The following is a 25,671-nucleotide window of genomic DNA, read 5'->3' as shown; positions in this document are numbered from 1 at the left end:
AAAATAAAATGAAAGTATTCTGCATATGAAAATGATTGCCACTAGGGGGTTGGAGTTTGAATTTTTTCTTGCTTTTGTATACTTGACTTCAATTTTTTTACACTAGTATTAAATAGCATTTAAATTTAGTATTAAATAGCATTCGCAATTTAATAGTGTTAAGTAGTATTTGCATTTAGTATTAAAGAGTGTAAAAATTAATGTTTAAACATTTTATTTACTTTATGTAAGTACATGTCAACCATGTTTAACTCCAATAAAATCACTTTTCTACATAAAAACTTTAAGAGTTTGTTCTTTCCTAGTAACCAAAGCTCAAAATTGTTGGCCTGGAAATCAAGCTCTTTACAACATAGGACCTGCTGGTTACTGCCCTTCATTATCCCAAGCTGTATCTCAACAAGATTTCAAAGTTCTTGCATGGAGCCTCCACTCGTTTCTGCTTTTGGTCATGCTTCACCATTCCTGAGATCTCCCTTATCTCCCTTCTCTGTGTGTCCACTTGCACCCTTCCTGCAAGGCCTAGGCCAGACGCTATCCTCCATGGGCTTGCCCCTATTCTCCTAACTCTGGCATCTGAGGGCACTTTGCATTTTGTTTGTCATTTTTAAGGCCTGTTCATTTTCTCCTGTGTAGTATTTGTACACATATATCAGCTCCTCAACCTTTATTTATTGCATATGCTTTGTAGGGCATGGGGACAAAGGTTAACCTCTCATAGTAAAACTGGTAAAATCTATCCTCACATACATATGATTAGTCACTTACAGAAAGAAAAACGGGTCTGGGTATGAGTCCTGCAGTGCATGCAGCTACTTGTACAGATTATGTGTTATAAAATCAAGTGCAGTGGTTTAGCTAAGATTGTTTCTCTACCAGGAACCAGTCTTAAGGTGAACAGTCAATGGGTAAGAGGAAACTGCGTTAATTTCAGCACAGGGCTTCCTTTGCTCCAGTTGTCCCAGACAACAAAAAGGGAGAAAGAGGAAGTGAGACCTAGGCTTACACATATCACTTCCTTCCTCATCCCACTGACCAACATTTAGTCCTATAACCACGATTAGCTGCAAAGCAGTCTGAGAATGTCAGTCTCAACCGTGTGCTCTGCTAAAACTCAGGCAGTGGGTCCTATCACTGAAGGGAGAAGGGAAGAATGGGGTCAAATAACGTTCATAACAAAGTCAGCCTGAAAGACTGCAGTCCAAACACGACTGAGATGAGTTCTCAAAAAGAAAGATCTTGTGAGACCTGCTGACAGTTTCTGTCTGGTCTCTCCAGCACCAACCTTCCATTGGAAAGGTGTGTTACACATGTCTTTTCCTTCAAATTATTAAAAGCTCCTTTAGGACAGAGAATCTGTCCACGTTTCATTTAATTTTGAATGTATCCCCCACCTTCAGCTTTATTCTCTCCCATAGGGAAATAAAGGAAAATCCCTATACATAGGTATTCTATACATTTCAATTAAGTATGATTCTTGAGAATGTGCAATTGAAGTTTAGCAATATGTTACGCTTGCACCAAGGTGATGGCAGTAGTCCATGGCGGGTAGCAAACTTCTGTTTTAACATTTAGCTCATGTTTTCAGTTTTTGTCATTAGGATATTCCTTCTGTTTCTACTGCAAACAACTATCAAAACGGAAGAGGGCAATTAGGATGACCTCACCTCTTTATCATAAGCCCTACAATTTTCTGGAAGTAGTAGCTTTTTGGAATTATGTAATGTCATCTGCCAACGACAGTGTATGAATGTCATTACATTTTCTCATGTGGCAATGTACTGTGGTCTGGCAGCTTTGAGGGCCATGTTGCATGTGGTAAATAAAGAAGCATTCTGTGTATTCTTAGACTTTTACATTTTTATTTTAAAACAGAAAAATCTCATATTAACATCTACTTTTAGACAGAATGGTGCATTAATTAAATGCCTTGTCCTTACTGTTATAAGCTCTGTTAGAAAAATAAACATCTCACAACAAACTACAGTGTCAGCTTTTTAATAAATACATAAAACAGAAGTTAGTAGTCAATCAGAGTTAGATGAACAGGTTCATAGTATAGTATGTGAAATTATCATATTCTCCAATCTTCTGTATCATTTAAGGCAATTTAACTTTATGTATATTTTCAAAGCCAGAAATAATAGAAACATGTTCATTGAGAATTTGTTTCTTTCTTAGAGCTATTTTATGTTCAAATATTTTAATTTAAAAATATATTTTATATTAAATTTCTTTTTACAAAGGCAGTACATGTTAAGTGAAACAAAATAAGATTATGTTACTGATAATTTAAAAACATTTCTAAATTTTTTTTGCAAAGGTTTATAAAACCATAATGAAGTAGCTAGTGAATGTAAAATAGTTTTAAAGCTATGTTAAATATACACAAAATGAATTTCTATATTAATATGTGCAAATTTATATTTTCTTATAATTTAGAATTAAAATACTTTACACTCAAATATTCTTAATAAAATCTATGTACCATGTACCATACTTGTCATTTTGTAGAATTTTTATCAAAATCACATTTATCTGTGGGACAATGTAAAGTTGGTAGAAGTTCTTTACACAAATCACACATTTTCCATCCTTGATGATAGCAGTGTTTTTTTTATATTGTTGTATTACACAATTTTAATTGAAGTAGGCTGTAGAGTCTAGGAACCTGATTAATAGAGTTAGCTTACAAAGATAAATTTTATGCTTAAAAATATTCCAGGTAGATAAAAGAGTAGTGTTATTATTTTCAGGTATTCCATTAACAGCTGCCCAAATAGCTGAACAATTGTTTCATATAATTCAAATAAGTTAAATATGCAGTTTACAACAGTCAGTACATGGGCTTGAAGGTAAATTGATCAGAGCCAAGAAAAAAGTCAAAAGAATAGAAATGATAAAAGAAGAGTAAAGAAGTAGGAGGACCCAGGAGGAAAGCTGTTTTCCATAGCACTAATTGGTTTGATCAAATTTTTTTCTTGCCATTGAACATAAGACATATAAGTGTTGTAAAATCTAATTATGATGGTTTTATGTAATATTTTTTTCCAGTTAATTGTTTAAAAGTGAGATGATCTCTTAGAAAGGAATAGAAAGAATAAAAATTTGTTAACAAAACTGCAAGAAACCCTCCCATTCTTATAAGTTAAGTTAGGGTTTGCTGAAATTGTAGCCACTAGCATAAAGTATAAGCAGGAGCCTGAAAGAGCTTTTGTAACCTAAAGATGTGCAGAAAATCTGAGCTAATAATCAGTTATAGGCTCCATATTGAGTTGTATGTGATTCAGTTGTTCTGAAAATTGGCTTCATGTTATCATAAATGGGTTCTCAAATATTTATAAGAAATGGAATGCCCCTACTATGCCCACGAACATTTGAAGTTGAGTTAGTGTAATATTTATTCAAGCATAATTTTAAACACTGCAACTAAGATGCAAACAATTGCAATATATATCACAATTTCAGAGATGTTAAACTGAAAAGGTGGTGTCTCAGAATCAATAAAATATAAATATGGATATGTATAATCAGTTACACATAATAAATTTGCTATAGAGGATACATAAAAGGGTCATTATCTGAAAGAATGCTAGTTCTATATTTCTTTGAAAATACATCTCAATTTGCATTGCATGAAATGGACTTCTTAATGTCCATATAAATAAAGATAGTCATAAATTAAATATTGAGAGTAAACAAAACAGAATACAATATGCACATGATTGAGCTCCCAAATAATTGTGTCACTTGATAGTTTTATGAAAATGTATATATCACAAATCTTTTAAAATGGAAAGAAGTTCAAATAGTTTTGAAAATTTAAAATTCTTTGTTTTTAATGGGACAGTCTTTGTTCAGAAGCATAGATTCAAATAAGCTTTAAAATCAATCAGACATGTTTGGAAATGAAGAACTTCATTATACCATTAAATTCAGCTATTTTCCACAATTAGGCATTGAGCTTGAAGCTTTAAGGCAATCTTTTGGGAAAAGTGAATGGAAAAAACAGGTATAAGGAAAGGAAGAAAAATCTTTGAGTGTAATTTATTCTACCAGGTACCAGGAGAAATATAAACCCATGGAGAAAATTTTTCATACATATTTCAGTGTCTCATGGATGCCTATTGTCATACATAAGAATATCTTCACTGGAGATTATGTAAATATTAAAAATACAATTGGGATTTATTCTTTGGTTAAATGTTGCATATGATGCATCCACTGATTTTGATTTTGAGTTTTGAAAAATTTGCCTCCAGAGCTATCTATTCTGTTTAACCTTAGATTTTTTTCGTTATTCTTATAAACTAAAGCTAAACTGAACAATTAGGACATAATCAAATTTTTAGTGAATTTTCAAATCTTCCAGAGAACGTCTATGGCTTAATAAATATTAGAAAATTTCCAAAAATATATCAAATGCTTATAAATACATGTGCACTGCAGTGTAAAGGTGTCCCCAGAGAAATAAAATGCATACAGTTATGCTGTAGTGTATGTGTGGCACATTTTTAAATCATTATATACTTTAGGGCACAAAAATGCTGCTTTACCAAAGTGTTGTTCAAGTTCTTAATTTTGTTAACAGTTTAAAATTCATTAATTGTGTTTAATACCAATGCATCTCAAAAGGCTCCTGTGGCCATATTAGTTGAAAATAGGCTCTATTTACATAAACTATTTAATCTAAGAATACCCTGTTTTTCCTTACCTTTTAATTAATTCTAACTAGTCAAATATTAATTCTCTTCTCACAAACCATGACACAGGAAAAATCAATTATTCAAGTAAAATATAAGCCTAAAATCTTAAAGAATTAGCTTTTTAAGTAAAAAATGGAAAGCACGAGACATCACAAGCATAATCACAATCATCATCAGCACTGAATTGCCTACAAGGAAGTTTGTCCCTTCCTGTGATAACAGCCTTGGTCCACTATAAAATTAGTGCAAACTAGTGAGGGTATAAAACATAAAAACTCTTGATTTTTAAGGATTTAATTTTGTTATGTTGTTCGGGTAATTAATTCCAAAAATTAAGTTATTGTTTATAAACACCATAACGTTCATTTTTAAAATTGTCAGCATTTTCATTAATCGATATCTTCTAGCTACATTTTCCTTTTGGGGGTTTGTGAAGCATCCATGTATTTGCTTTGTTAAAAAGGATGCTATGTGTGACAGGCTACAAAATACAGTTTTTACACAATTCTTAGTGATCAAAGGTTTCTGACACATGTGAGTCACAATACTGAATTATGTCAATTTCTCCTTTGGGGAGGGAAAGCTAGTTCAAGTTAGCATCATAATTACTTGCATGTCGAGGACATCTAACGGAGCTACTGTGTTGGCTTCCAGAACAACTTACTAGAGGTTTTTTAATTTTCTTTCGGGTAGAATACAGGATGAAAGTTAGTCTTCATCAAAATGCAAGTATCTATTCTTTAACCCAAGTGCTGGAAAATAGTAAATCTGGGAAGTTAATTATAAGAAAATATTTTAAATAATTTTTTTTTTTGTTATCATACGCAAAACTCTGCACTGCACACAGGACTGTTGGACCACTGGCCAATGCAATCAGACTAAGTCCGTACAGAGATGGTAATTATGAAGACGTTTCCATTGGGGAATATGGAGCTCATGGCCCCTATATCGAGATCTTGAGTTGAGCACTGAACAACTCCAGGGGACACTGTTCATACAGGTTACATATGGTGTGAAGTGATTCCCCTGTGGTTGGGCCTTGCTGTAGTCTCTTAGAAGCTGATTAGCAAGAAAGACTGGAAGTCAGTTAGGAATAATTTAGTTTGAATTACTCTTTTTTACTTTGCTTTGAAATTTTCTCATGCCCATATAGTTAAGATATCAGAAAATGACATTTAAAAATATTTGCCAATTGAATATTTTAAAGATTCAAGAGGTAGCATGACATGTGCAATGAACACTGGCCCGGAAAGGAGAAGATGAAAGCTCTTTTCTAATGCTGCCACTTTGTCACTTGGGTGTGTTTTAAGAACTCATTTAAACATTCTGAGCCTCAGTTCCCTGACTCACTAAAAGGAAGAATTAGCTTATTTCTAAGATATCACCTACCCTCTTCCTGTTTTATAGTTTTATGAATTCTGGTGAGTAGGGTTGGGGTGATTCAGGGAAAGATGTCCTTAGGCTACATTGAAGGGCAAATATAATGTAGCTTTTCATTTGAAAAATGCTGATATCTATTTGGAATTAAAATCTTAAGAAAAAAAAAACTTATCCAACAGCATGGTACTTTGCTTGAGGCAGAGTTTCTAAATATCTTGTGAATCAATAATTAGACAAATGAAATGGCCAAAAGATCCCTCCAGTTTACCAGGTAAGAAGATACAAAACTTGACATCTGCCAATGATGAAGCTATTCAGGTTGTGATGATACTTTACAGTGTCCCTTATTAACATTCAGCTTTGAAAACTAGTATTCTAATAAAGTGACATTGTATTATTAGGTTTTTATGGCAGTAGTAATTTAGCACTTATTTAATCCAGTCATCTGCGACATACATAAATGTGTCCTGTAAGGAAGAAAAACAAAATATAAAGGCAAAGAGGAGAGAATGCTGGAATTAGTTTCCACCTTGTAAAAAAAAGAAAACATGTAAACACACATGCATAAAACTACATAGTTTCAAAAGCAGTATCCTTAATTACGGTTCTATCTGTTCACCTCTTGAAGGAGTGAAACACTAACCATTTATTCATCTAGCTGTTCTTGTCTATTCAACTACCAATGGTTGAAGTGTTTGGCAACATTAGTATATAACTGCTGAATTATTTTTCTCATCCACATGTTCGGTGCAGGGATTATTGTACCCTTGTAGTGACACAATGCCAAACTATCTCACAGCATTGTCTCTCTCTGGGAAGCGTAGGGATGGCAGGTACCTGTAAAGTGTAATCAGTGCTCTTCAGATGATCTACATTCTATGCTGATCTAAATAAGTTATATATTACAGTAAAGTGCTACAATGACACTAGTCTCCAACAGTAGTAAGACACATTTTTCTCTGAAAAATTCAGCAGCTATGTGAGTCACATGATGATGAGGATGCTTGTCGGTCTTCATTCGAGCACGCAACCAGCAACTGGCATGATCTTGAGCAATTTGTCTCCTCCTGTGACTTTTAAAATTATAATTTTAGGAGCAATTATTTAAAAAAATCCAGTTTCCCATAAAGTATTTTAAGATCTTTTTTAGAAGTTGCACCTGAAAGTTTCATGAGCATTTAATTTGCTGATATCTATTTTTATTTCTTCAGGTTTCTCACGTCGGTAGGTTACTGCTCTTGTGCAAACACTTTGCAGAATCAACTTATCCTGGATGGAAAAGAAATATTATTATTAATTAAGGGCCTACTAGACAATAACACACTGATAGTAATTCTATTTTAGACTTCACTCACCTTTTTTGAGGCTGACACTCTGTAATCTGAGGAGGACTTAATTTTATTACTATTCCATTGTAGTATCACCTGTCTAATGATGAGGACTTTAAGCAACCCAATCAAGAATGTAACTATGAATATGATGAAAAATATTCTCAAGTAGCTTGGGCTAGAGAAACATTCTGTAATGAAGCAAAGAAATACATGCATTAAAAATTAGAATGAGTCAATCAAAGGGATCTATTAATTAAATGATGTTCACATTTTAATTAGCAGGACCAGAGATATTTGCAATCTACATTTTCAAAACAGGGGACTGAAATCACCGTTGACTCAAAAAATTAAACTCTCTAATTTTTATTGCATATTTATTATTACAATATTTTCAACAGAAAACTCTCCTTTGGAGAATAGCAATAATTAAAGCATTTAATAATATTATTTCTTTCTTTGCAGCTTGATTTTTTAATTGTATTAATTGGAATATATTCCTTAATCAAACATAATTTTCTCCTTGACAGAGAGAGAGAGAGAGAGACAGTTTTTGTGGTGTGAACTGTTGATCACCAAGTGGAAAATAGGATTTAAAATATTTAACAACTCTGGACATTAACATATGTTTCTCTTGTTATCATTTGTTGCACATCAATAATGGAAAATAAAGTAAACATCTGCAGAAGCTAAAATCAATACTACTCTAATAGATAAACAAATATTTCCCCTGAAATTGTAATGCAAGTTTTCAATATTATTACACATGGCTTCTCCAGGAAATAGGAGTGTCCAGTTTGGGACAATACGAAAATCTCTTTCCTTACTTTTCATTAATTAACTTTTTACGTACCTGTTAACAAAATCTATTCTATTTGTCTCTAAAAACTTGCTGTGTTTTTTTCTAAGAACAAATAATTACCAGCTGGAAAAAAAAAATGCCATGTTAAGAGGAGGGACATGCTAGATCTCCATTTTAGCACCAGACCCTTGCCAAACTCTCGTTGGAAAGCCTGCAGGCACTGTTGTTGCCAGTGGTATTACCTAATGTAAGAGGAACATGGTTGCACAACAGGCAAGTATTCCACAGAACTCACTAGCTGCCTGGATTCATAAAATTACTTCCTGGCCTAAAGAGGCATGTGTTCCTCTGCCCATTCTCCAGACTTTGGGGACCTCACCCGAATGTCTAAGGTCTCCCTGAGAGGGCCACTAGAGGACACCTGCCAAGGCTTAGAATTGTGCATCACCCAATTATGGGGGATTTGTTTCTGAATTACCAGTGATGACCAAGTATGCTCTTGAATAAGGCAAGAACTCAGTGATGGAGAGCAAGAGCTCCTCTCCAAGTGGGAAGACTTAATCAAGCCCAACTTTCTTTTGGTCAGTGAGAAGGTACCTTGAAAGAAAGGTCAAAGGCAGACCCCAGGACTATAAATTGGAGTGAAAACACCAAATGTCAGTGAAAGTCTCCAGTCATTGCAGGTCTCTCAGAGGGAGAATCCAGAATGCTCTGTTTCAAAGGTGGTGTTCTTGGGGTCTTCCACGATGACCTTCAGGCTCATGTCACACATGCCCTTTGTCTTGACACACTGTCATTTCCCTTGGCTGATTTAGGACTACTCAATCTGCAGCTAAGGCAGATCCTTAGAGGGGGCATGTGGTTTGACCCACTCACTGGCTTCTTGCCTGGTAAAAGTGTAGCCAGAGAGACTAAAGAACAGCATTTAAGTGTGATTGAGTGGCTAGATAATAGAAGTGCCTAACGAATGCCCTTTCCCTGGCCTTGCACAATGGTTGTGAAGGGGAGGGGAGCCCCCTAGCTACTGATGCATTTTAGAAATATTTCTAATAGGTTAGGATAGAGGGCATTTTCAGGACTCAAATCTGCGTGCATTTTTAAATGTTGTTATGATGGTAAAATGTTCACCCCTGGCTCATGCCTTTCTTAGTTCAGGTCAGGCCAGGGCTTTTCCTAAGGAGCTTTAACTTTTTGTCAGAACACTTAAGTCAAAGTAGTATTTACTTAACATAATAAATGACATGTTGATATTCATTAGAAAAGCCACTTGGCTTTCTGGAGTGATTGCTGTAGCCCCAGCTGGTAGCACATGGGCTCTTTTCAGAGCCAAATTTGTTACAGGCTAAACTCGGTGTGGATGCAAGGGAAAGAGGAAACAAACTCCACACAAAGTTTATTATTCTGTACATTCTCTGTAAGAGCCAAAATTTTCCTTATAGGTTGGAGGAGAGATTTGAAATAATAGTAGCAATAGGAATGTTTTCAATGAAGACATAATTTCAAGCTTAATTACTAATGCATGTGCAGTCCCACACCTTACACCTGTATGAAGTAGGGTTCTGGGATTTTGTGTTCCCATAAACTTTAAAAATAATCTTTGAACTTTGGGAGGCTGAGGTGGGAGGATCCTTTGAGGCCAGGTGTTCAAGACCAACCTGGACAACACAATGAGACCTCAGCTGTACAAAAAAATAAAACCATTAGCCAGATATGCTGGTGCCCCTGTAGTCCCATTTACTCAGGAGGCTGAGACAGGAGAATCGCTTAAGCCCAGGAGTTTGAAGTTACAATGAGCTATGATTGGCCAGTATACTCTGGCCTGGATGACAAAGCAAGACCCTGTCTCTCAAAATAAATAAATAAATAAATAAAATAAAAATAATATTTGAGGGCGAGGCACAGTGGCTTCCACTTGTAGTCCCAGCACTTTGGGAGGCCAAGGTGAGAGGATTGTTTGAGGCCAGGAGTTCGAGGTTAGCCTGGGCAGTACAGCCAGACCCCATCTCTACAAAAAATAATAATAAAAATATTAGCCAGGTGCAGTGGGGCACACCTGTAGTCTCAGCTACTTGGGAGGCTGAGGTGGGAGGATCACAAAAGCCCATAAGTTTGAGGTTGTAGTGAGCTATGATAGCACCACTGCATTCCAGCCTGTGTAGCAGAGCGAGACCTTTCTCTGGAAAAAAAAAAAGTAATAATCTTTGAGTATAGCTCTCACATGTTTCTCCCATTTCTGTGTCATATTTTGCTTTAGATACTTCGTTCATGTTCACTGGCTCATTTAATGTCAACTCTTTAAGGTTGATGTTAATCTCCATTTTACAGATGGAGAAACTGAGGCTCAGGGAAATTTTGTAGGAAGGCTGATATTTCCTAACTAATAATGTTAAGGGACACGCCTTAGGCCTAGGCCTTCAGACTAAAAGTACCATACCCTTTCCATTGTGCCACATTTATAATCATTCACCCCCAAACGATATTTATATCAGAATGAAAAGTACCGGGAAGGAATGGCCCTTTTGAAGTCATGTATTTTGCAAAAGCATAATTTTAGAAATTTTTGGCTTCACCTGAAACATGAAAGTAAATGTTGATTAGACACGACAAAGTTCACAACTAGAAGCAAGTTTGAGTTATGAGGGAAAATGATGGCTTCACAGACCTTATCTCTTATTGAAATGAATCTACATGGGGAACTCACACTTTTGGCTCACTGAGGCCTCTCTGGATAATTTATTGGATGTTCTTCCACGGAGGAACACAACACAGAAATTTATGTGCAGATGAGATGAGAAACCTAACCACTCAACCACATCATGGCAAGCCTACTCTGTTGCTCGATTGGTTAAGAGTAACATCTCTGGGAGATTTAAAAAACTGAATCACAAACTCATTAAACTGTGCATGTTAATACGTGCAGTTTTTGTATATAAATGATACTTTAGTAAAGCTGTACTAAAAAATAAAGCAATGTTTCATAATTAAAAAAATGAAACCATTAGTACTTTCTTTAGCATGGTTAATTATGGGCCATTTTGGAGAACACAATCCTCTGTGAATACTCTTCAGTGCTTTGATTACTGTGCTTTGGTTTACCTGATGTTTGGTCCACATAATGCTGTTCTGTGAGAGCACATGATGTTTTACACTGATCAAGGACAGCTTGAGACAGATTGTGAGGGTGAAGGCATTGCGCACAATTCCTGGAAGGGGAACAGAAGTGAAAACATTTATTTTTTAAAAAGAGAGTAGACTGTAATATTTTCTGCAAAAAATAAAATGAAGAAATAATCACCAGACAGTTCAAATCTTGATTAGGTTTATTTGAAATAACTCCATCACTATGTTGAAATATTGCTTCCAAATGATTGAAATAAATCACCATACATAATTCTAAAAAACTTAATCTACTGATCTGGGAAAGTGAATGTTTTAAAATTGTTTGAGCAGATCTCAAATTGTTACTGAAAATTAATTTGGCACAAGACAATAATATCACTTTCTTTTAACATATCACTTTTCATTTATATATCACTTGTTTCCAGAGTGCTTTATAGTCACCATCTTTCTTTATCATTAAAACATTAAAAATAAAAGATAGTAATAACAGCTAATATTTATTCTGTGATTACCATGCACCAAGTACAAAGGTGTTTTTTTTACATGAATCACTTCATTTAATTCTTTCACAGAACTATAATAGGGTATTACTGTTATTATTATTATCCTCACTTTTGATATCAGGAAACTGAAGCACAGAGAATTTTAACAACTTGTCCTAGATCACACTAATACCAATAACAAACTGGATAGCAGGCAGCCTCTATTTTCAAAAAGCTAAGATAATGAATGTCCAGATTTATCCTGATGCTTCCATAGCTATCTCGTGGCCAAAGACTGGAATCCAAGTCTACTATTAACAATTCCTAAAATATCTTATTTAATTCTTTTTCAGCATGATGGCAACAATATATCTGGTAACTTTTAAGATTAAGGAAAGCAGAACAGAAAAGGACAGAAGCAGCTATCGCGAAGGACCACTGTATGCATGTCTGGAGACGGAGGACTCCTACCAGTTTTCGTTGCAGGCTGTGTGGCAGGTGGGGCAGTGTTCACAGAAGCGGCCGATGCTCCTGGGGTCAGTGCACTCACACCTGCCACACACACATGTGCCTCTTCCGCTGCACACTTGGCCCTTTGAGTTGACACAGTGCTGGGCTGACGCTGACGGGCACTGGCACCGGTCCCCTTCCCAGCCACTGAAGCATTGGCACCTGCCCGCTTCACACTCTCCATGTCCTGCAACAAAGACACCCCAGGATGTAAATTATTGGGACCACTGACTCTGTGAAGAGTTTCCAAGCGTGGATGTCCCTCTCATCTCCACGGAAACACACTGACAGATGAGTGAATGGAAACAGCATCATTTTCTATTTGTCTGATGTAAACAATGCCAGAACTTAGGAGTGTCTATTTCTGAAGCTGTTCTTTTGTAGATAATCTCCCCACGCCAATATCTCGTGCTAACAAGTGTGAAGGGCGCCCCTGCTTTGGTGGCTACGTGAATGTCACGGTACATTCAGTTTTAAATTAAAAACACACAAATATAAAGATGCTCCAAAGGCTGAAGTAATGATAACTTTCTGACTTGAAATCAGAAAAATAAGGGTTATTTGATTCATGGCTTCCAAAATCTATTCTCTCAGTCTTTCGTTATTGCTAAAGGCCTGGGGTAACTTTGAAGGACTGCGAGGTAAATCTAGTGCTTCAGAGCTGCTGGTACCATGTTTAAAGACAAGATCTCCCGAGAAGTGGAACTAACCTTTTCACATCCTCAGTACATTATTTACTAGGCTAGCGGGGCATGTTCTACTTCATGCTGTGAGCTGTTTGTAGGTGGTAAATGAAAAAAAGAAAGGATGATGGTGTGTGTGTGTGTGTGTGTGTGTATGTGTGTGTGTGTGCACCTATGCAGATAAATAAGTTGAGGAAATACTGGCTATATACAATTAAATGAATTTTAGACTGCAGAAAGTGTCCAATATTTAATATGCCAATGTGAACTAGAAATCTTCAAGAGGGGGTACATTTTACTCTTTCCTTCCTTCTTTCCTCCTTGCATCCCTTCCTTCCTTTCTTCCCTCTCTCCTTTCCTTTCCTCATACCCTCTCTCCCTTCTTTTCTTGCTGAGAACAGAGTAACTGTTCCATAGAGTCTACTGTAGGATCAGCTCAGTTTGCTAAGTGCAAAGCTAATGAGGTCCAGGCCAAACAAATGCCTGCCAGACCCTGCTCCGCTAGGCAGGCTGTGTGCTGAGTCCCAGCCAGGTGACTCGTGAACATGCGCTTCTACTCCCAAGGAGACTGGTGGAGAGAATGCATGTCAGCCCACAGCCCATATTTATACACAAAGAATTCAAAGCAGATTCTCAATTGCCTGTGGGTCACAGTCACACAGAAGGGCCAGTACATTGATTTTTGTTTTTTTTCACTGCAAACAGAAACTTGCAACAAATATTTGATGTATTTGAAACTTCTTTGGCAGAACTACGACAGCTTTATAATATGAACTCAGAAAATTCTTTCTTTTCCCTGTAAAATAATATTTCTCTTCTCTGAAAAATATAGCAGACAACTGCTTGTTCATTCTAAAGTCAGCTATAATTTCAATTACTGCCGAATAGTTGGAATATAAAATATCTTATGCATGTAATAGAATAAAAAGGCAATTTGCCATCACATACTCGGTTGATACAGGCCAAACTCTTAGCTTACACAAGAACAGAACATTTTTTATAGGGTTGTTACTTTCCATATGCTTAAGGCAATGAAATATTTCCATTCTTCAATAATTTAACAAATATTTATTTATAACATACAAATATAACAAAAGGTGTTCTCACAATAAGTGAATCTAGCACATTGTCAAAGAAAAATTATCACAGAACTCAAATGACAGGTAGTTTATTTAATTAATTTAAAAACAATATTTTGTTTAAATTTTCAAATGTTGAACAGATTTTCTGAAATCTAACCTCTAGGTGGCAGCAAACTAAATTAGCCAAAGTAATCTTGGTATTTTTATTTTAATTCATTTCAATTTTTCAGTTTGGCCTGTATGTGGCCTCAAGGATAAATCTTTTAGATTACTTAGTAAACCAGTATTTTCTTGAAAAATGCTGTCCTTTGTCAATTTTGTTGCTGGTGGTGTTCCAAAAATAAACCGGAGAGGTTTAAGTTACTGCAAACTTGTAATACCATCTATAATAATGCATTAAGAATTTTCCAGTGAATGAAAAGAATACTTTTATGGCTCACGTCTCATCATCCTGACAGGAATAAAGCCCTCTGGGCAAGCTGGAGGGAGTTTTACCAGAATGAATCAGATCCTTCTAGAAGAATACTCTGATTCTTCTAGAAAATGTATCAGGCACCATCAGTAATTTCCTTTCCTGGTATATTTCTTTCCAAGATCAAGGAATATACATGCATAACAATTAATTTTAGTTTTTTATTTTGAAACATTTTCTGTATAAGTTAAAATACAAATATTAAAATCATGTGCTATAAATCTGTTTTCATTCCCTATTAGTAGTTTCATAGATTATGAAACTTTGAATACAAAATTAGGATTCAGTGTTGTTAATTTATAAAGATGTGATTTGAAGATATTTTAACATATATGCTAGTGTAATAGTGATTAGTAAAAACTGCATATATTTATACTTACCAGCACACAGGCTTCCATGGTGATACGGACAAGAAAAGTCATCTTTTTCACAGTATTTTCCATACACTTTTCCAAGCTTAATTTTGTGACATACACATTTACCACAAATACAGACTCCTCGACCACTGCAAACAGGTTGGTCTTTGTGTGACTTGCAGCTCTCAGAAGAAAGTTCATCTTCTTCAAAATGACATTGATTCTCATCACACTGGGAACACTTGGAATCTAGAAAAGTTTCATCCACGTACTTTCCTTTAGGTCTGCTGTTGTCCTCACACTGACAGCTGCAGTTTTTGTGTATACGAATTTTAGTGGTTTCATTGAAACCGATAGGTTTGATTATTGCATAGTTTTTTCCTCCTGTGACATCACATTTTTTCATTGTAACTGTTACATTGAAAAGAACCTAAATTTAGGAGGAAAAAGGAAATACATTTATATACCTTGACTATTTTTATTACCAATATTATATCTGTCAATAATATTTGAATCAATAATAACCCATCTTAGAGAAATTAATGATGATTTAATATGCAACCTCTTTCATATGTGTATGCAATGTCTCCTTTTAAATGTTTACTTCCTAATTAATGAGCCGGGGAGTTAAAGGGTGCAAGTACTGCTAACTGTCTACACTGCACCATTAAATAGACCTGGGTTCAGGCCTATTTCAAGCATCTACTCCACCTAGATTATTAATTTCTTAGCAAATTTGAGAAAGAATAAACCATTTCCTGTATTCAGTCCTTAAAATGTGGGGTTCTTGAATATGTGATATATCAAATAAACCAAAGTAAAGGGCTTTTCTCTACTGGTTTAAAACCCTGAGATGAGATGTTCAAATGAAAAGTTTTTATTTTGTTCCTATTTTGTAGGAGCCCAAGTAAAGTTTCAGAATTAAACGTTAGTTTATACAGGTGTCAACGGAAGAAAACATGAGGCTTTATCTGATGTTACTCAAGGGAAAAAGGTTCAGGACTCCCATTCTCAGTTAAGATTTCAATACAGGATCATATATTTATCTCAACGGGAGAAGTTAGCCCAGAACTAACTGGCAGGAATTGCTTTTCCCCATAAACCTACAGAGTTTTCTTCTCAAAACTTTTTCTTTTTCTCTATTTCTTCTTTTTGAACAACATGACTCATTTAACATGTTTATTTTTATTCATTGATTCTCCTTACCATCTTTAGGTTCTTTGGCAAATAGGATGGTATATATATATTTTTCTTTCATATTGTACTGAGATGCATTACAATTTAAAAATAATTGTGCTGGGCTTTTTGGTTGGAATATATATACATGTAATGATATAAAAGATCTAAATTTAGGTTTATATATGCATTAGGAATTAGCCTCATAATATAAAATCAATATAGTTGGTATTATACTTGAACTGTCATTATTTTTAAGAATGTTAAGGATTAACAGATGTGTAAGATAATGTGGTCACTGCTAATGCTAGCAGTAGAGCAAAACTTGGGATTTATATAATTAAGAGGTCATATGACTATTCCTGAGAGTCAAACTATTTGTACTATCTAGTTGAAAGTGATGGGAAAAAAGAAGTTAGGCAAAGAAAAAGAAAAAATATAAAAAGCAAGAAAAACCATTCTTTCGAAATTGAGAATTTGAAGGAAAGAACCACTCCTAAGAGGGTAACCATTTTTCAGAAAGTGACTTGGCGCTATCTTTTGCTAGTAAAAAGTTTTCTCTGTATTTAAGGGAAATCAAATGTGTACTTTGCAAACTGGTAAATGATGTCTTTTGAACAAAATCCAAGGAGTGATTATAGAGGAAACTACAGAATTAGAAACTTCCAATAATTAGTTTAAAATGTACAGCTTGTAGGAACAATTATACTACCCATGGATTCTAAAATTCCCAAGAGGAATACATATATATTCTAACTAAAGAGAAAGAAAGTTTCTCTTTTATTTGATCTTAGAATTTTCTATCTCAATAACTATTTTTATTTTTCTCTATAGCATGACATTAAATAATTAATTATCATAAAAACTTAGAGGTGAAAGGAAGAGGGATTAGAAATCTTCTAGTCCAAGTCATTCATTTAAAAATGAGGCAACTGATGCCTCGAGAGGTAAATGACTCCCTGTAAATCACTTCCCCCTACAAGAATTCCCTGAAGCGCATATGTGTGTGTTACTCTGTACCGTGCTGATCCTTGGAGAGTCCCTGTCTCTAGTCCTGCTTCCTGATGCTGCTATAATCTGGATCTCTCTGCTTTACATCTCATGCCTTTTCAGAAAATGTCACTTCTCCTTCCCCAATGTTCCTATCAAATTTCCCTCCTTTGTCCTAGATCATTAGGAGTATTACGGGGGCAATCACACAGTGAAAGGTTTTGAAATTCTTAGCCTTTATCAACTGTTCCATCACTCCCATTCTTTTCCATGACTTATTACTTTCAATTTCACATTTACTCTAAGAATTTGTAGATTTGAAACCAAAAAACCATTATCATTATCATAAGTATAGATACTATTTATCTGAGAAGATGTGATTTGCTATTCTATCCTGGTGGTGATGCCTAAGTTTAAAGTTACTATTATTAAGTAAGTGTTTAATATAATATACATTTTTTATTTATTTTAACTTGAGAGTTTTTGAGAATAATCAGTTGGGTTACAACAAGTAGCAACTTTACGAAGCCACAGTGAGAGTTACTTTGAAATATAAGTAAGATTCTTGGAATCGATAGAAAGCAAAGTTTTCCGGAATGATTTGATTTTTCTGTGAGAAAGCATGTCAAACAACTTAGTTGATTTAAAAGGGGAAAAATGCACACCCACATACTTCATCATTGCTCGTCACGTTTCCACATCCCTGTGTGCCTGGTTTTCTGGCCCCATCTGGACAGATGGCGGTAATGTTAACATGGACGCCTTGTACCTGGTTTTCCACCTGAACTTTCACTTCGGAAATGAGTTTCTGCAGAGACATCATTTTTTGAATTACATACTATAGTAGTTTCAACTCTAAGCAACACAGTAGAGTCAAGCTTATTAAATCATTATAGATCTAAGTTTTAACTACATCAAAAAGTCTGCCTCTATAAAAGGATGAATAAAAACAGTGCTTCCACCTAATGACCCAATTATATTTGAAATAGATAAGAAACACTGAATGATTAGATTATCTGCCTTTAAATTGTTCTGTTTTTTTCACATATTTCCATGACTGCGCATTTTGATGACTTAAATATATTTCTCACTCAGGCTGTTACCAAAGTAGTCATTTTTTAATCTAGTAATACTTATATTTTATGATCAAGTTTAAATAAAACATTGAAAATACATATATCATCACAAAGGGTAAATCTTGCCAGCCTAACAAATGTGGAACATGCTTCTCACATATTCAGCTGCTGAAGAAATAATTTAGTTTCAAACGCTTGTGACTATTATGAAAGCTAAAATGCCTTATGCATACAGAGTCGAAAGGTACATTTTGGGGAAGTCATTTCTATACTGTAGGCACAAGAATTACCTGAAACATATGGTCCTATAAAGTTCTCCTAAGAAGGCCCTAGGATTTTTGCCAAGTCCCTGGGACTTGCTTGTGTCAGACAAGTTTGCTCCAATCTCTAACACCAGAATAGGGCCTCTTATTAGCAGAAAATCATTTATTCATTTATTCACCCATTTATACACTCATTCAATAAACATTTATTTAATGTTTCTCATGTAACAGACACATACTAATTTCTTCCATCACAATCTCTGAGGTCCAAAGGACCTGGCTACCTTAAATATACACTTCAGATATGTATACATTTTGTCCATACAGCTGAGAGTTTACTACATGCAAAAATCCTTAGTTTATAGTTGTAAACAAAAGAAAGGGAAAAAGTGAATTATGTACCTCAGGAAAGAGAGTGAGTAGCAGGGTATGAAGAAGAAAAATAATTTCCAGTGGCTTCTAATTTTTTACTTGAGTAATTATTCTTCTTCAATGGTACAATTGATTAAAAAAAATGCACCTAATGACCGATAATTGATCATGGAATTCTGGTAGTATCTCTTTAGAACAAGATACTTCCCTCAAATTCCTCAGTGTAAATATTTGCATTAGGTGAGACTATGTCAGCCACATTTTTTGTCTGCTAGAGAGCTCATACATTGCAACTATTAAATGAATAATTTTAGCAAACCAATAGAAATGTCCAGTGGTATGCAGATGATGCTGATTTGCAACCTTCTGACAAATCATAAGGAAATGCCTAGCACAATGAACATTCTCAGCTTGTCCTGAAATTTTACTTCTCTTAAGACCTTAAGCTAATTAGGTCAATGTTTTTCAAGCAGAGTGTGAATACAAATCTCTAAAATTCTGCCCGATTTGGGGGATTTAGAGATTAAGCTCAGGACATAATCTTATGCTTCCCTTTTAATATCTAATAGGTACAGAGGCAGAACCTGTTTTTTTCCTGATGTATAATTCTTTAATGAATTGTGAATTGTTTCTGTTGGACTGTGAAGATAAAATGAAATTTCAGAAGAATTTTGAAAATACAGACATATATAAAATAATAACAGAATCCCAACTTAAGGAGAGTAGTTAGCCAAAATAAGTTTTTGTTGGATTTGCTATTATTTTTCCACTGTTTAAGGTTAATCAGAACTACAATGGTCTAAGGCATCGATACCTATCCTAGGCAAATAAAGAACTTGAAACCAAATGCGGTTGTCTCCTTTGTCTTTGGTGCAGTCTGATTGACCCACAGATAAAAATATGTTAACTCATATACCTTCTTTGGAGTAATTAATGGGTTCATCCTATAAAAATGCAGAGTGACTCCTAACAGTATAAGCTCCTTTCTTATTTTGATTATTCTCAGGAACAAACTCCTCATGGGAATGAATTGTAAACATGTTTGATTTTCTTTGCTAAGAAGCTCGGCTAGTCCTAATGTTCTTTTGTAACAGCGAGAAAGAGATGTCATTTAAGATGTTCTTCCTTATTTTATTCAACGTACTATTCAAACATAGAAAAAAATCCTCTGCAAAAAAAAAAAATCTAGTAAGATTTCTTTTTCTTTTAAAAGAAGAAAGTTTAAACAAGTTCATTTGATATCCTGTGTCTACTTCCTGCCTTTCCCTTTTATGCCCAAGTTTAAGGCAGGTGCGGCCTTGAGAAAATTACAAGAGAAGAAGCCTGAGGTTTTCCACAATGCTATGGCTACAGCTTACACTATTAAACTCTACATGTCAGGAAGGGAGTCAGAGAATTTGGGAAAGTGAGACCTTATAATTGGCCCATAAATTCTAGGAAGAATAAAGCATCTCTTTTGACACCACGTACCAAATGAAAAACAGGTGGTGGCATCAAACAGGAGGAAGCACCTGGGGCCTAGAGTGGAGGAACACCTGGATTCTGATCCTGCTTCTGCTGCTTATTAGCTGTACAATCTTTGGTTAATTTGTTCACTTCTCTGAGCCTCGGTTTCTACAAATATATAATGGGAGCACTCACACCTGCCTTATAGGTCAGGTGTGAGGATTAAATGAGGTCATGTATGGAAAGTGATGGATCTTAGTGGTATGGAAGTAACAATCATTACTATTGCAACACCTAAACAGAGATTATCATATCCAGGAATGACCCGGGTTGAGAGAGCAGATGTTTCCTTACATTCCTTGGATTTAGGCATTTACTCTTTTTTTTTTTTTTTTTTTTTTGAGACAGAGTCTCACTCTGTTGCCCAGGCTAGAGTGCTGTGACATCAACCTAGCTCGCAGCAACCTCAAACTCCTGGGCTCAAGCGATCCTCCTGCCTCAGCCTCCTGAGTAGCTGGGACTATAGGCATGCACCATCACGCTTGGCTAATTTTTTCTATTTTTAGTTGCCCCAATAATTTCTTTCTATTTTTATTAGAGACAGGTCTCACTCTTGCTGAGACTGGTCTCGAACTCCCAACCTCAAGCAATCCTCCGGCCTCGGCCTTCCAGAATGCTAGCATTACAGGTGTGAGCCACTGCGCCTGGCCTAAGCATTTACTCTTTACAGGACTGATGAATAAAGACAGCCAGTTCAATAAAATCACATATCCACTATGATGGTTCTTTTAATCAAACTGTTTTGATAAAACTGCTAAAATAATTGGCTGAAACAATCAAGTGAGACCCCAATAGAGGCATCTTAGTAATCTTTCTATCCCAGACAGTTCATTTTCCCTGGGAAATAATTGTTCTAAATAACTGTGCATTTCTTTCTTTACCTTTATGACATATGAAATTATGAAATTTCTTGGTAATAAAGTATACTATATAGCTATGATTTGATGATTTGCTCAGCATTGGATTTGGAAGGAAATTTAGATAGCCCTCTAGCCCAATCTTAGTTTATTGTCAAAGAGAAAAGTGATGCACAGAAAGCTGAAGTGACTTTCCCAAGGTATCAAGGCTATTTAGTGGTAGAGCCAGCTAAACTCCAGGTTTCTAATTCCTAATCTCATGTTCCTTCTACCCCTCCTCTCAAGATGATATGGCACTAGTTTGTACCTTGCCACAGAAATGGGGTTAACAAAAATTATGTGTAATATATACATACCTGATAGGCTTCTACTACCAAATTATTGAGATTTGCAGCCTTTGATTCTATTTCACCAGCAATGGTGCCTGGCAAAAGGGGTAGAAGGTCCTATAAAACATATCAGTAGCATTTAAATAATGACAATGGTAGGCAAGGGTTTCCTAATCAACAAATATTAAACATTTTTGTAGTTATCAGTAGAAGATGGGCCATTACACAAATGAAAAAAATATAAGACATAAGAAAAATAAAAGTAACCTAGTACGGCATTCAGAACATATACCCCCAAAATGGTAGCATGTGTATGTGTATGTGTGTTTGTGCATCTTGAATCACTGTACATGATGACCTAAAAATCTAATCAAAATATAGATCAGTATCTCCTAAAATATCTTCCATGGAACATAGCCCCCAGAGATTTAAAACATGACAAGAGTTCTGAAGGCAAAGAGGTTTGGGAAGTTTTGCATATGGTTTCTTCCACTTAGAGACTCAAAAGGCACATTTGAAAATTAAAAGGTCCAGAGAGTAGGCCTGTAATTTGCAAATGATTTAACATTATTTAATGCAACATTTCCCAATACTCTTTAGTTACCAAATTTTATTCTCACATAACATATACAAATATTTTATAGAACTCCTGCTGCATGGAATGACCTTTAAAGCATGCTGGGCCAGACTAGGGGAAAAATCATAGTCACAACTAGAAGCTTCATGGAGAAGGTGTTCATGATGAATGGTGCTTAATAATTATGGATAAGACTCTAGGTATTTCTGGGGAGAAAATGAGAATGAGCCAAGGATTAAAGGTCTAACTGAGTTGTAGACAAAGCAATTAACAGAGAAGAAATCAGTCTGACTAGAGTGAAGGGGGAATATTTATAAAGAATCAGATTACCAAAAGTCTTGAAATCCATTTGTTCACACATTTTTCTATTCACAAGTATCATTAAGATCCTGTTGTATGCCAGCCACTGCTGAGACACTAATAATTTGGTATCTCAGGTTTTAGGGAAAATGTATCACTTATAGATTTTTAAAATTCATATATCAAACTTTTGTTGAGCATTTATTGTATACCACTTTGGAGAACCTAAATCGCTAGGACACATAGTTCCATCTTTGAGCATCTCATAGTATATAAATGACAATTTCACAGAACACTGTACATGTGAAACAACGGAGATATACACAGACCCCAATGACAGGAACATTTGGCAAGCATTGGAACGGTGGGAAGGTCATCAAGGACTGTTTGTTTCCTGGAAGGGGTGACTTATGAACTCTGTCTCAAAAGCTGTGTAAGAGTTAATCAAGTAATGAGGGAGAAGGGCTTCCAGGCATGGGGGTAGGAAGCAAGAACAGACACAGAGGAAAGAAACAGCCCGGTAAGTGCATGTGCACGGGAGGATTAGAAGCATGGCTGGTGGGGCAGGTGCAAGGCAGGAAGCAGTGGGGAATGAGGCAGAGAGGCAGGCAGAGACCAGATGGCCTAATATGCCACATGGGAGACTCGGTCCTCTAAATTAGAGAGCACCAAGGGAGTTCCGTGGCCACACTTGTGATTTCAATAGATCGTACTGGCAGCCGAGTGGAGGATGGATTTGGGAGATCAGTTATGAGGCTGTCACAAACCAGATAGGTGATATCTAACAAAGATCCCTGGGCAAAGTAGGTGACTACAAGAGCATGTGTGGGACTCACAGCACAGCTTGTCAGGCTTCGGAGCCTGTTGATTCTTACTTTGTGCACAATTTAATTACTACTAATAATAAACCTGGTTTTATGGTTTATCAGTCAGTGGCAAATTTTAAAAGGAGTAGGGAGAAACTGCTAAAACCAATAACACGATCAAGAAATAATAAACAGCAGAGAAAAAGGAGGCAAACTATAACTATAAAAAGCTGCCCTGTATTTGGAAGTCAACTATCAAGCTTAGAGGTTCAAAACATAGGATGTGGGTTGTTAGAAAACTTTGGGCAAATATTCAACTTTCCTAAATGTGATTCCTCATCTGTAAAATGGGCATATTAATAAGACTGCTCTCATTATTATGAGCTGCTAAGAAGATTAATGGGTTAATGTTTACAAATTCAGTGCCTGACAGTAGTGAAGTATCCAATAAGTAGAAGCTGTTGCTGTTGTTAATGAAGTGGTTTAGGACATTTACCTTGGGCCAGAGCCCTTCTTCTGTGGATGTTAATTTATTGCTAACATTAAAAAGTGGTTCCATGGTGTACAAATTTGGGAAAACAGGAAATTAAAGTTTCACCAAGTTTTCTAAGGGAAGAAGTGGTAGGATTAGAGCAGTGCTTTCAGATGACCAATATCACAGGTGTGAGGGAAGCTGGGGGAGGGGACACCAGCTTCGTGGCAAATGCAACTGGGTTCAAGTGTTTGCTGAAGCCAAAAGAAAATGTATTTTCTCTGAAGGTTTTTAAAAATAATAAGCAAAGGCCACTGGAGTCTGTACAGGTAGAGAGTAGAAGGAAGAAGCAAAGATAGCAAAGGAGGTGAAGAAGGCTCGGGAAACAGAGATGCACAATGAAAATTAGGATATCACAGAATCATGAAAATGAAGAAAAAAGAGTTTCTAGGAAGAAAGAACCAAAAAGACTGTACAAAGAAGGGTATACCAGGGTCGTAGAGGAGCAGATCTATGTTGGTGGGTCCATGACACCTCCAGAATGACACAGCTACCAAAAATCTGCTCTGCTCATGGGCCTCTTTTGGCCTAAAGGACTCTGGACATCACCAAGATTATTCTCGTGTACAAAGGCTTTGACTGGCTCAGCCACTTCCGTGGCTCCTCTTGGTCCTTTTATTGGATGATCTAGACCAAAGTCAGGTATGTTGGTGCTACTGGAAATTAAGCTGATATTCTCCAACTTTTTTTCTTTCTTACTTTTTTTTTTTGATACAGGGTCTCACTGTGTTGCTCAGGCTAGAGTGCAGTGCCACAATCAAAGCTCATTGCAGCCTTGACCTCCTGGGCTCAAGCTATCCTTCCACTTCAGCCTCTGGAGTGGCTAGGACTACAGGTACGTGCATCCCTATGCCTGGCTATTTTTTCTATTTTTTTGTGGAGATGGGGTCTCGCTATGTTGTCCAGGCTGGTCTCAAATTCCTGGTCTCAAGCGATCCTCCTGCCTCGGCCTCCAAATTTGACCTATTGACTTATTATAAGGATGTGTCCATAGACATAGGACGCAGGACTCTGGACATGAAAGGTATAAAGTTGGAACACAAACTACTTTTCACCTGATAAAATTTTTCTCCATTATTGTCACATTTCAGTACTACCCTAAGTATCAGGCTGTGCCCACATGTATTGAATATAATTCCCAAACAGCATTTAGTGCCCACACTTGGTTCTAGGTGTTACAAACCTAAATAGAATTTATATTTGAATTCTAACTTAAGATACTGTAAAGCATATTTTAATTAATACAGTATTAGATTTAGATTGTACAAAGTATAATAATTCCAGAATACTTATCTGTATCTCTAAAAAGTGTCCTAATTTCAACTCCCAATGCAAACATTTTAATTTTTACATTTTGAGAATTAACATACCTTATACCAATGAAATTGTTTTCCTTGAACTGCAAAAATCACATTAATGTTGTTGTCTATTAATTTTTCTGAAAGTTGGCCTAGTGAGGGATGTTCCTGTAATGGATAATGAAACAAAGAGGGAGTGAAATTTAGTAGCTCAACCCCACACATATCCAAACACCTATTATGAAGAAAATTGTATCACTTACATAAAAATGTCCTTGGGAGGAATTACAGCTTTACTAGAGACATTTAAATTCTTCTCAAAATAACATCAATATCAATGTATTAAGGATATTTTATAGAAACAATATCCATAAAAGCTTATAGCTTAGAAAAATGAAGAGGGAAGAATTGAATGTAGTACCAAGGGTGATCAGTATCTCTTTAATGTTGGACTCAAAGCGATGCAATTGAAATATAATTTAAAATTCACAAGTAGAGACACATTCGTGACAATCACATTCTGAGGCACAATTTAGTCACAAGTATTAAAATGAAAATATATGTGTGTATACGTATATACCTATAAACACATACACATATATATATAAATATACACATCCTTACATATACATTTGACATATAACATGATATAGTATAAACTATCTTTA

The 25,671-nt window shown here is 35.7% G+C and overlaps 1 protein-coding gene across 3 annotated transcripts in view; it reads right to left on the bottom strand.

The window, feature by feature from the left end:
• Nucleotides 1-1,838: 1,838 nt before the first annotated feature.
• ITGB8 (integrin subunit beta 8) overlaps nucleotides 1,839-25,671 on the bottom strand; it is an 81,309-nt gene continuing 57,476 nt past the window's right edge. Inside the window, exons 7-15 of one of the 3 annotated variants that reach the window (XM_045564451.1) lie at nucleotides 25,076-25,171; nucleotides 21,518-21,607; nucleotides 17,761-17,895; nucleotides 14,946-15,351; nucleotides 12,290-12,515; nucleotides 11,313-11,419; nucleotides 7,442-7,605; nucleotides 7,246-7,355; nucleotides 1,839-7,159 (exon numbers count right to left, since the gene is read on the bottom strand). In XM_045564451.1, coding sequence (XP_045420407.1) covers nucleotides 6,982-7,159; nucleotides 7,246-7,355; nucleotides 7,442-7,605; nucleotides 11,313-11,419; nucleotides 12,290-12,515; nucleotides 14,946-15,351; nucleotides 17,761-17,895; nucleotides 21,518-21,607; nucleotides 25,076-25,171 — 1,512 coding nt within the window. In that variant the 3' untranslated portion in view covers nucleotides 1,839-6,981. Of the gene's footprint in view, nucleotides 7,356-7,441; nucleotides 7,606-11,312; nucleotides 11,420-12,289; nucleotides 12,516-14,945; nucleotides 15,352-17,760; nucleotides 17,896-21,517; nucleotides 21,608-25,075; nucleotides 25,172-25,671 lie in introns of all 3 variants that reach the window. The other 2 variants (XM_045564452.1, XM_045564453.1) reach the window with 2 other exon arrangements.

Source organism: Lemur catta, chromosome 11, assembly GCF_020740605.2.
Source record: "Lemur catta isolate mLemCat1 chromosome 11, mLemCat1.pri, whole genome shotgun sequence".
NCBI lineage: Eukaryota > Metazoa > Chordata > Mammalia > Primates > Lemuridae > Lemur > Lemur catta.
This window is presented reverse-complemented; position numbering and strand designations above follow the sequence as displayed.